The sequence below is a fragment of the Schistocerca cancellata genome, chromosome 12, assembly GCF_023864275.1.
Source record: "Schistocerca cancellata isolate TAMUIC-IGC-003103 chromosome 12, iqSchCanc2.1, whole genome shotgun sequence".
In the NCBI taxonomy this organism is placed as follows: domain Eukaryota; kingdom Metazoa; phylum Arthropoda; class Insecta; order Orthoptera; family Acrididae; genus Schistocerca; species Schistocerca cancellata.
The window spans coordinates 167,876,866-167,889,726 of NC_064637.1; the positions used below are offsets into that span (position 1 = coordinate 167,876,866).

Sequence of the window (12,861 nt, forward strand, 5' to 3'; positions counted from 1 at the left end):
AGAGGGAGGGGTCAATGTGTGTGACTTTCTTCAAAAATACTGGCGGTGCAATCACTATTGGGATGATCGTACTGGTGATGGCAATTTGATTATAATTTTGATGAAGTATTTGCTGTGGAAAGTAAATAAACAGTCAGCATTGTGAACGTTTGACGGTTTTGATGATATATTTCGAATGAATGCTGAGGGGATCAGAGCAAAATTTGACTCGTCATAATCAACAGTTTCCAAGAAATCGGGCAATATAATTACAAATGTGAATTGTGAGACCAATAACGTGACAATCGACAGTGACAAAGTGACTCGTGCGGAGAAATTACTGGCATAATGGTGACCAAATTTGAAAGAGGGAGAGGAGAGGAAACGGTTTCAGTAGGTGTAACCGGCAGACAGTAGACGACAGAAGAGATCGGCACCGTTCACCACTCGGAGATACGTGCAATGTCCGGTAAACTAGAAGTAGTTTCAGATTCGAGACCCACACAGTCTTGTGGGTCAAACAGGAGAATACAAACAATTAAACACGAAACTCAATATATTAGTGCCGAATGACTGACAGAAGATACACACACGTAGACGAAGTGTCGAATCCGGTGACCGAACTCGGTGTACGTGGTCGGAAAATCACAGCAATTTTAGATTCTGGTAGTGATATCCGAAAGTAGCTTCATGAAATAGGACAGGTACCCGTTTGCCCTGTCAATAATGTGCATATCATTACTGAAACTGGGCACAGAAGTCGCACTGTTACTGTACGGGCACTCATTAGATGCAAGATTTTACACAAACGTTTTGACGTGGTGGTATCGATTCCTGACACTCTGACTGTGGACGGATTTTTGGCAACGATTGGCTGGCAGAGAGGAGATGTAAGATTGATTACGGAAGAAGGTATATAAGTATCTGTGACGGAGATGATTAATTGGAGGTTAATTTTGTCAGTTTAGTAAAAGAAAAGGAGAATGTGTGCAGGATTCGGAATTTGTGTGATTCAGAAGAAAACAGATGACAGAACTGAAGACGTGCAGAAAAAAAGGGCTAACCCTCAAATGCAAAAACTTACAAATAAGTGTTGCCATCTGTTGCTGGGTATGGGAACTATCAGAATTGACATTGGTCTCATCCCTAAATATCCTAATGTGATATTTAGGGGTGAGACCAATGTCAATTTTGATAGTTCCCATACCCAGCAACTTATAGCAATACTTATCTCTTAAGTTTTTACACTTGAGTGTTAGCCTATTTTTCCACCTGTGTCTTCAGTTGAAACACCAGTACATATGAAAGATAATGTGTCCAAAGAAAAGAAAGACAACCATTCAGTGAAATTTGTTGTGTACAGGCAATTGGTCTTTATCATCTGATGACTTTACAATACAGTAAATGACAGGATCATCTGCAAACCTGTGAGGACTGTTCAGATTGTCTTCTATGTCATTCATGTACATCAGGAACAGCAGAGGGCCTGTAACACTTTCCACGAGGAGTGTCAGACGTTACTTTTGGTTTACTAGATTGACATTACATCAGTTACTATGAACTGAGGCCTTTCTGCCAGGAAAACGTGAATCTAGTCTCTCGACTGAGGTAATACTCCATACGCACACAATTTGATTAGAAGTCACTTGTGAGGAACAGTGTCAAAAGTCTTCTGGAAATCTAAAAATATGGAATCAGTCTGAATTCCCCCATCAATAGCTCTCGTTACTGCAAAATAATAAAGAGCTAGTCGCGTTTCACAGGAATGCTATTTTCTAAATCTGTTTCCTTTGAGGTAATTCATAATGTTTGAACACATCATATGTTCCAAAACCCTACTGCAAATAGAAGATAGTGATAAGAGCCTGTAACTCAGTGTATCCTTTCTCGGTTACTGGTGTGACTCGTGCAATTTTCCGGTCTTTAGGTGCGGGCCTTTTGTCAAGCGAGTGTTTGTATACGACTACTAAGCACGGAGTAACTGTATCGGAAAGAACCTGTCGGGTATACAATCTGGACCGGACTCCTTGTGTTTGTTACGTGATTTAAGCTGCTTTGCTACCCTGAGGATATCTAGTTCTATGTCTCTAAGGCTGGCAGTTGCTCTAGATTTGAATTCTGGAATACTGACTCTGTCTTCTTTGGTGAAGGATTTTGGAAACCTGTGCTTAGTAACCCTGCTTCAGTGGCGCTGTCATCAGTGACATCACCACCACTACTCCACAGTGAAGGTATCGAGTGCATCCTGCCACTCACGTACTCTTTGTACGACCAGAATCTTTTTAGTCTTCTGCCAGATTTTCTAATAGAGTTTCATTGTGGAAGCTTTTAAAAGCAATTCACATTGAAGTTTGCACTAAATTTTGAAATTTTGTAAAACTTCCACAATCTCAAGGATTTTGCGTAGTTTTAAATTTCACACGCTCCTTCACTGTTTCTGCAACAATGTTCTGACCAGTTTTGCATAGCACGGGGTATCAGTACCATCTCTTAATAAATTTATTTGGCATATAGACTGCCGTCAATACTACCTTCGAATACAATCGACATCTGCTCTTCGATTACACAGTCGGCCTGGATGGAGTTAAGAATGTCTCTTAGAAAGGTGTCAAGTGAACTCTTCAGACAAATTTTTATCTGATTTTATTAAACAGACTTACTTTCTGTTTATTTTTGGTGTGTTTCGGTGTTACGGTATTTGGTCTCACTTCAAAAACCTCGGGTCACTAAGCAATGTATCTGTCACGATTCTCCCTACTTGCTCAGGATTATTTATTGCTAAGAGGTCCAGTATGCAGTCATTCACACTTTGAGTGGACTCCTGAACTACATCTTCATCTACATTTATACTCCGCAAGCCACCCGACGGTGTATGGCGGAGGGCACTTTACGTGCCACTGTCATTACCTCCCTTTCCTGTTCCAGTCACGTACGGTTCACGGGAAGAATGACTGCCAGAAAGCCTCCGTGCGTGCTCGAATTTCTCTAATTTTACATTCGTGATCTCCTCAGGAAGTATAAGTAGGGGGAAGCAATATATTCGATACCTCATCCATAAACGCACCCTCTCGAAACCTGGACAGCAAGCTACACCGCGATGCAGAGCACCTCTCTTGCAGAGTCTGCCACTGGAGTTTGCTAAACATCTCTGTAACGCTATCACGCTTACCAAATAACCCTGTGACGAAACGCTCCGCTCTTCTTTGGATCTTCTCTATCTCCTTCCGTCAACCCGACCTGGTGCGGATCCCACACTGATGAGCAATACACAAGTATAGGTCGAACGACTGTTTTGTAAGCCACCTCCTTTGTTAATGGAATACATTTTCTAAGAACTCTCCCAATGAATCTCAACCTGGCACCCGCCTTACCAACAATTAATTTTATATGATCATTCCACTTCAAATCGTTCCGCACGCATACTCCCAGATATTTTACAGAAGTAACTGCTACCAGTGTTTTTCCCCCTATCATATAATCGTACAATAAAGGATCCTTCTTTCTATGTATTCGCAATACATTACATTTGTCTGCGTTAAGGGTCAGTTGCCACTCCCTGCACCGAGTGCCTATCCACTGCAGATCTTCCTGCAATTCGCTGCAATTTGCTAATGCTGAAACTTCTCTGTATACCACAGCTTCATCCGCGAAAAGCCACATGGAACTTCTGACACTATCTACTAGGTCATTTATATATATTGCAAAAAGCAATGGTCCCATAACACTCCCCTGTGGCACGCCAGAGGTTACTTTAATGTCTGTAGATGTCTCTCCATTGAGAACAACATGCTGTGTTCTGTTTGCTAAAACCTCTTTGATCCAGCCACACAGCTGGTCTGATATTCCGTAGGGTCTTACTTTGTTTATCAGGCGACAGTGCGGAACTGTATCGAACACCTTCCGGAAGTCGAGGAAAATGGCATCTACCTGGGAGCCTGTATCTAATATTTTCTGGGTCTCACAAACAAATAAAGCGAGTCTCGTCTCACACGATCGCTGTTTCCGGAATCCGTGTTGATTCCTACAGAGTAGATTCTGGGTTTCTAGAAATGACACGATACGCGAGCAATAATCATGTTATAAAATTCTACAACAGATCGACGTCAGAGATATAGGCCTATAGTTTTGCGCATCTGCTCGATGACCCTTCTTGAAAACTGGGACTACCAGTGCTCTTTTCCAATCATTTGGAACCTTCCGTTCCTCTAGAGACCTGCGGTACACGGCTGTTAGAAGGGGGGCAAGTTCTTTCGCGTACTCCGTGTAGAATCAAATTGGTATCCCGTCAGGTCCAGTGGACTTTCCTCTGTTGAGTGATTTCAGTTGCTTTCCTATTCCTTGGACACTTATTTCGATGTCAGCCATTTTTTTGTTCGTATGACGATTTAGAGAAGGAACTGCAGTGCGGTCTTCCTCTGTGAAACAGCTTTGGAAAAAGGTGTTTAGTATTTCAGCTTTACGCGTGTCATCCTCTGTTTGAATGTCATTTTCATCCCAGAGTGTCTGGATATGCTGTTTCGATCCACTTACTGATTTAACGTAAGACCAGAACTTCCTAGGATTTTGTGTTAAGTCGGTACATAGAATTGTTCAAAATGTTTTTCTGAGAAAGCATTCAAGTAAATTTTGGATAAAACGGCCAGTTTTAAACGTGTATTTTTGACAACATATTGAGGATAGATTGAAATCACCTCCAACTTCAATTGTTGGAGTGGGGTATCTATTTGAAATAAGACTCAAGTTTTCTTTGAAGTGTTCCACAACTGTATCATCTGAGTCAGGGGTTTGGTAAAAGGAATCAATTATTAATATACTGTAGTTGTCAACAGCCTCTACCCGTGCTAAATCGTAGGAATCGTCTACTTCAATTTCACTACAAGGTAAACTATTTCTGACGGCAACACTCTACCACCAACTGTATTTAATCTATCTTTCCCGAACACAGATAAGGCCTTCATAAAAATGTCAGCTGAACTTATTTCCAGCTTTAGCCAGCTCTCTGTACCTATAACTATTTGAGCTTCACTGCTTTCTATTAGCACTTTGAGCTCCGGTTCTTTCTTGACATAATTACAACAATTTTCAACTACAATACCAACTGTTGCTAGGTCTACTTTCCTGTGTTTGTGCACCCTTTTAGACTGAATTCCATTCTGTGGTTTCCTGAAATCCTCTAACTTAAAAACCACCCAGTCCCCTCCATACCGCCCTCACTACCCATCTAGCCACTTCCTTTGTGTAGTGGTCTCCTGACCTACTAAGCAGGACCCGGAAACCCGTCACCCGACGGTGCCGGTCTAGGAATCTGCAGTCTACGAGGTGGCAGAACTTCCACCATCTGTACCGTACTGTGCACCTAATGTCAGAACTCTCATCTACCAGTAAACCAAACCCCCGTCAAAGCCGAGATCTTGCGGGCCGAGAGCCTCCCTCCAGAACGGGATAAGCGGCTGTACCTGGCTCGGGGACTTTGTCGGCCACAGACAGTACTCCAAACCTGTCCGATCGGCCCCTCGGAAAGTATTTCACTGCCCACCACACCACGGGACGACCTCCGGCTCGACTCCGGGTGGGGGATCGTACCCGGGCGGCCACAGTAGTGGACCGACCGGGGAATACGTGGGACGTGCCGGATGTCCCTCCCACTTCCACGTCCGGCCTCCCTCGGTGACGTCAAAGCCGACACCGCCTGCAGCTGCGAGCGGAGGGTCACCGACTCGGCTCGCGTCCGAACGCCGCGGCCATTACAGTACCTGTCTACTAAATATGGCAAAAATATATTTTAGACAGTAAATAAACACTAAATGTGCCTAATAAATAGACAAATACAGACAGAATTAATGTCTTTAAACCAAGGCACAGAGGAAATTTAAAATAAATTACTTCTTATGAGAAGCAGTACCAAACTCACTGATGAAAGCATTTTCCTCTGATGTGCACTGCAGTAACAAAGCATACTTTCATTCAATGACTGATGAGCACTGACAATACCAATGTCAGATGAACAGTTACACACTGAAATATGTGGCTACAAGGAAAGATTGTAGGTCCACTCTAGTAGAGAGATTATTCAGTAAAAAGTCAAAAAACAATGATGAAATTACACTTTCAAAAATTACAGCCAAAGAAAAAGACGTGTGTCAATTTTCCATACGCTGGAAACATTTCAGATAAAATATGCTAAATCTTGAAGGGAGCTAATGTTTCCATCGTATTTCAGATAGAAAACAATATTAATACTTTATTAAAGAACATGTCAGATAGAAAACCACTAATTCGAGATGCCAGGGCGTACAGAATTGCTTGTGACCAATGTGAAAAATTCTACACAGGTCAAACTGGTAGGCAGTCGAGAATACGTGCGGCAGTCCAGTATCTCTGTTCTAAGCACGCTGAGCATAAAAGTACCCTATAGGTCGACCCGATAGGAATTTAAGATAACTGCACAAACTTAATAAAAGAAATTACGTGGACCTGTCAGAAGGAACAGAAGTATTTTTCCACCTGCAACTTACACCAAAAAGTCATCTTAAATGAGCAGAAAGGGTTACAAAATAAAAGTTTTCTGGAGAAATTCATAGATGTTCTACAACTCAACGTGACCACCTAAATTGGCTAAGATGGTTTTTCTGGTAATATAAAGAATGCTTGACTATATGTGGACCCTCCCTAGAACGTATCTCTTTACATGACTGACCTGTACTAAGGATAGTTTATAAATCTATTGAATGATATTGTACTGTACTATGTCTGTATACATGTTGGGAACTGGCCTTTGTAAAAGTTGTATCATTAAGATGAATGTGGTATACACACCAATTTATATTTTCAGTTTATTTCTTCTGATGAGTAATTACAGAAATTAATTAGGGCATTTTAAATTGAAAATTTTTAACTGCATTTAACAATGCAATACTAGCATTTTTAAAAACTAATAAGAGAATTAAAAATATAATATGTTATCTAGTACTGACAACTGTACAATTTATGTAAAAGGTTACACCGATTTCTCGTACATCACTTTCTAAAGTTAATCAAGTCATTAGTAGTGTAATGAAATTCAGCTTCTACTATATTGCAACACATAATGTATTTTTAAACTAGTTCCATAGTGCGCAGGGTATTTGTGCATCTATGTTTGATAATCTATTTGAGCAAAAACTACATACACATGAAAGCAAATGTATGTCTCCTTTGATTAGCAAAAGAGTAATTGGGAAGTTCTCTCTCTAAGTAGTTAGTAGTAGTAATGAGACTAGTTTTTACAGCAATGTACATAACTAAGATTGCAGTACATTACATACTTTCACCTAGTTCCATAGCGTGCAGATAATCGGGACTCCTATACTTAATAATTTTCTACGGCAAACATCACATACACCTGAAAGTATATGCTTCTCTCCATAAATTAGCAAAACATAATTAGGAAGTTGTATCTCATACATCTGATGACTATGTTAGGTTAGGCTAATAATCTCAGTGTGCATCAACAATAGCATTGCACTAGACTATCATTCCTCAGTTACTGTATTTGTTTTCCTGAAATGAAGCCTCACCTACTAGAACACTAACGGTGCCATGGGTTGGCCGAGGTCTAGGTTTGTGAGCAAGTAAAGTGCTGCATGGACAGTACATGTTCTTATATAAAAACTTCTTGGATTACCAAGTCACAAAGAGAATTTGATGAGACAGAGAGAATAGAGCCGTGGAGCGGGAGGAGGGGGGATGGTTTGACTGTAAAATCTGAAATTAAATAATTTATGTGAGTTCAACGTACATAAATTTTACAAACACGATATTTGCTAATACTGCTATTACACGTAAAACTTGTTATAATCACAATATGCTCCAGCACACTAGAAGATATTTATATACCACTTTCATGAAAGTTGTGTGTTCTCATATACTACAGTCCACACAACCTAGTTATGTTAGTTTAATGGCATTTTTTTGAATAAATGTTCTTCCAAATACAATTAAAACTATTTTTGCACAATGCTGAATAACATAGTAAACACACAATACTTTTGTAGTATTTGATTACTGTGTGTTCCTTCAGTTTGATGGTGAAAAGTAATTACATTGAGAGTTTATTTAGTTTTGTATGCAAAAGTGACACAAATTTTTGGGTATAATGTGTCCTTGTCACCACAACTAATAGATGCATCTTAATTTAAATGTTTACCCATTTCATATGTGATCAAAGAAACAAAACAGTAGATATGGTGGCAACGCACAACTATAACCTGATGTCCTTTGATGAATGTGTAATATTTTCTTCTTTTAGTATTATAAGTTTATCTTTGGACTGTTTTTGGCACGTGTACTACATATAGATGAAATAGTATCTTCTCATACGGATCCTGTTCGGACTGGGCTTGTGACGGTTGTTTGATGTTACGGTTAAGTGTTTATGAGTACATACTACCAGACTTCATTAAATAGTGGAGATGCCGAGTCGCTGATAGGCAAAACAAAAAGACTGTCACACAATAAGCTTTCGGCCATTGTTTATTGTGCGACAGTCTTTTTGTTGTGGCTACCTGTAACTCAGCATCTCCACTATATGGTGAGTAACAACTATCCTTTCTGTATTATTGCTACATTCCATACCAGCTTTTGCACTGTTTGATATTACCACACTACAACAGTAGAAATTCAATGAAACAATTATTGTGATAATTTGTCACTTTTCATACTTGTTGCTATATTTGGCATATAAGTATTTTTGACCAATTGATGTGCATTATGTGTATCCGATGCTTCAACTTTTTTTGCACCTGCCTTCATGTGTAAAACTGTAGAAAATCACAAACTTGTATCATGTCTTGTATCTTTCAGTATCTCCTAGGAAGATACTAGCCCATACCAAAACCAGTAGAGAATAAATAAAATTGTACAGCTGTTGGGACAAAAACGTTTCCCCCCCCCCCCCCAAATAATTAAAAGGTGGAATATTAAACACATGTGTTGTTACACTGCATGTAAGGGGGCACAGCAGGTAAAGAAGTATGAAACCACTGTTGTAAAAATCATTGTGAGACACCGCATTCGAGTGAATTAACACTCAAAATATACTGAGCACAACTTTTTTTTTAGGTTTATTTGGTAACTAATAACAACAGTTCACATGTTAAAAACCATTGTTTACGTGTTTCGGCTCATAACTATATCATCCCATAAAAGGACTTAATACACAGTATACATAATGTAAGTTCTTTTATCTGACTTGTATGTATACAATGTACTATATATAAAGTCCTTTCAAATGATGTTCTGATGCTGGGCTTTGCCCAAAATGCATAAACAAACAAATATTTTTAACAAGTGAACTGTTGTTGTTAGTAACCAAATAAAGCTGTGAAAAAGAAAGTGTGCTCACTAATCACATAATTTTGAAATGCCTCCTGCAAAATTTTACATAGCAGCATAAGCTAATAATAATAATTACCAAAATGAAAAATGAGCACTGCACATCCTAACAGTATGGAGTCATCGAATACCTCGTAATAATAGGGAAAATACGCAATATGTTTGGGACTGGGATCCGTCAGCTACAGGCCAGGCTCAAACGCACCACCACCTGTCAGGTTAACACTTTCACGTGTAGCTGTTTTTCTGCTGAGGATTTGCAATCTGTGGGTATTTTCCATGAATAAGGCATGTGTCATCAGCAAACAGACAAAAAATTCAATTAAATTAACTTTTTATTTTATAAAAAGAATTAAGGGTGTGGAAGTTAATTCTTTTCTCATGCTGCTAAAAACATAGCCGTTTTAGCACTATAACAATGATTTAAAACTTTGTGATTGGGGGGGGGGGGGGGGGGGGGAGGGGGAAAGGAGAGGGGAGAGACAGGCATCAAAATGGAGTTCAAGGCTGCAAAGAGAGAGGGATATTTTATTTTTTTGGAGACTATAATGTAGTGTATGCTGTTGGAAGAACCACATCTATTTGCTTTCCAGATTGCAGGTTGATATTGCGAAAAAATTCATTTACAGGATTTTGGGTTTCCAGTTCGGGCACAATACTGCGCTTACACGGGGCTGACTTCGACTTTTTTCTCCGATACTGGTGTAGCTTTCACATAAGTAAAGCAAAAACCAGCTTCACAAGATTTGTGCTGGAAATATAACCTATTTTGTGGCAGTGATGGTACAACATTCTTGTGAAGTCATAGTAAAGATTGAGTCAGCCAACTGCTTTCTGTTGAAACAGACATCCACATTCTTTCCTATAATCTGAATATCTGTGGAAAAAGGTGCCACTTAATGTGTGATTCTGGTGGTATAATTAACTTTGAACTAGAATACATTTTTTGCAATCCACAGAGAGCAGATCTTTTTATCTTTAAAGCCACTATATACACGCTACAAGGAAAAAAACTTAAGAACGAAAGTTACATTTGCACGACGTGTCACTGCCGAGTGTCAGAGTTCGACGAAACTTCATCCGTAGGTAGATATAACTGTTACACTACAGTACTGTAGGTAACCGAAAGCAATACACAATGAGATGGACAGAAATGACACTTTTACTGAAGGGGGCGGGAGGTGGCGAAGAGAGGAGGAGGGGGAGGACGACACAGTTTTTAACGTGGTGCGAAATCACCACAGACGACAGTGCACGTCCTACCGTGAGCTCCTGTGCTGGCCAAAAAAGGTCACTAATAAGTTCTCACAGTAGAGCGTTCCGTTACTCCACCAGTGGCCGATAAGTGTCGAACTGTCATCGGCATACGGATGTCCCGCGACACACCTTGCCGACACTTCCCAGACATTCTCACCGGGCAGCCCGTTACCGAATATCCTCTCTCGTGTAATGAGCCCCTCCACCTGGACTGTCTGACACACTGTTGACCAGAAAAATGAAGCCGGAGCCAAACGCACGTGCGGAATGGGTCCAGTGTCACAATAATGTCGACCCGTGAGTGTAACGTGTTCAAAGATTTGGAGATCAGTGCACCGCGGAACATTACACCTACCCACACCGTATCACCCGGAATGGCAAAACGATCGCGTTCGACGACGTTGACGGGTGCCGTACGTATATCCACTTCTCGGCGTAGGGTACGACCGTCCACAGTTATCGACTGCTGCCGGAGGAACGGAATGCCCTACCACGACAATTCCTTACCGAGGTCACGCCCACCGCGGAAGCCCGTCGCAGAGCACGCACTGTCGTCTGTGACGATAACTCACCCTATTAAGAACCAAACTGTGCCTCGTATAATGCTTACGGGCCATCATAAATCACTGTCATTTCAGAGTAATTATTACCCTCGAATAAGAGCGTCATTTCTGTTCGTCTCACCGTATATTCCTTTCAGTCGTCATCTGTGTTACATTGCAGTAATTCTTTCTACGGACAGACCGAGTTTGACCGAACTACGTTACTCGGCAGTGATGCAGAAGTTACTTTTGTCTTTAAGTTTTGCACACCAGTGTGTTTCTCGTGAAACGAGTATCAGAAAAGGTGTCAGCTTCATCGATCGTTTGAGGTCAGACTTTATACTTTCTAGCAGCAAGCTCGTCGTATTTTGGATCAGGTATACCGGTGACTGAACGTTACTCGGTTACCGACCGCGGCATCGGGCAGGTGCGCGACGTCGGCGGCCGCCGGGTCCTCCTCCCAGGGCGCGTCGCCGGCAGGGTCCCGCATGAAGCTGACGATGGACTGCGCGGTCAGCGGGCGGTCATAGTTCTTGTGGAACTCGCCGTCCTTGTAGTGGCGCAGCACCACCGGCTCGGGGTCCACCTTCAGCTTGCGGCACATCTTGCGGGCCTCCCTGTGACACATTTCCGAAACTGGTTAACACGGACAAAATTGCTGCGCTCTCTGGACAGACGAACGTGTGGAAAAATTGTAGGAAACCTACTTCGAAGTGCACTAACTCTCGTGAAAATTACTAACCGAGAAAGGCGTACGGGACCGAACTGAAGAGTTTAGGTGCGCGACAACACACAGACGGCACTGGTGTGTCAGTTTTTCATCGTGCTGTGGTCTAAGGCACGTATACGTGTGTCATCTCCTCCTACAGGATCCATCATCAGAACTCACAAAGACGTGCTGTGGTAATTTTCAAACGTAAATTATTTTGCGAGGTGAAACTGCTGAATTGTTCGTCGATAACCACAATACGGTCAAGTTGAGACGTAATCGGACTGCTGCTCTGTATAGTGGAGTTTCACAGGGTGCGTCAGAGTTTGTTCGAGAAAAGAATCGAGGTCTGATTGTTATCGTGTTAGGATGTACAGAGAGGTCACATAAATTAAAAAAAAAAAAAAAATAGAATAAATAGATAAAATAAAAGAAGTAACAGAAAATACACAGCACTAAAATTAGACAACTTCTAGGATATAGTGCAAAATATAGCACACAGCACCAACTCCTCCCGACGGCATACTTCGGTCAGATTCTGCGATCCTCGACGGCAGTAGGGCGACGTCACAACTAGACGAGTGTGCCCTTACTGATAAAAAATTCGGTAACTTGCTAAACGAATTTGCATTTCAAAATAAACAAATTACACCTTCAGAGCCTCCACATTTGTCTCACGCAAGAGGAAACAAAACGTGATTCACAGAAGCGAACATTATATTACTGCTACTGTGAGAGCTCGTATTAAGTGACGAACATGCGAACAGCCTGGAGCTCTCCGTTTTGGTTCTTTCAGTCTATGGCTGCTTTACTGATTATCTGACTTTCTGCAAACACGTGTGGCAGGCATTCTTGCAGAATTATCATCCGTTACGTGTTACAGACTGAAGACAACCTCGAGAGTTACGGTCATATGTACTTGCTGTGGAGTAAAACAGTCACTACGGTGCACAGCCGTGATTTGACGGTATTGTCCATTGGTGAAACCTGTGAGGAAGTTAT

General features: G+C 41.2%; 1 protein-coding gene across 2 annotated transcripts in view; it reads right to left on the reverse strand.

Moving 5' to 3' along the window:
- LOC126109690 (protein disulfide-isomerase A5) overlaps positions 1 to 12,861 on the reverse strand; it is a 177,111-nt gene that overhangs the window by 95,363 nt on the left and 68,887 nt on the right. For both annotated transcript variants that reach the window (XM_049914747.1, XM_049914746.1), the window contains exon 3: positions 11,563 to 11,767. In XM_049914747.1, the coding sequence (XP_049770704.1) occupies positions 11,563 to 11,767 (205 nt within the window). The remainder of the gene's footprint in view (positions 1 to 11,562; positions 11,768 to 12,861) is intronic.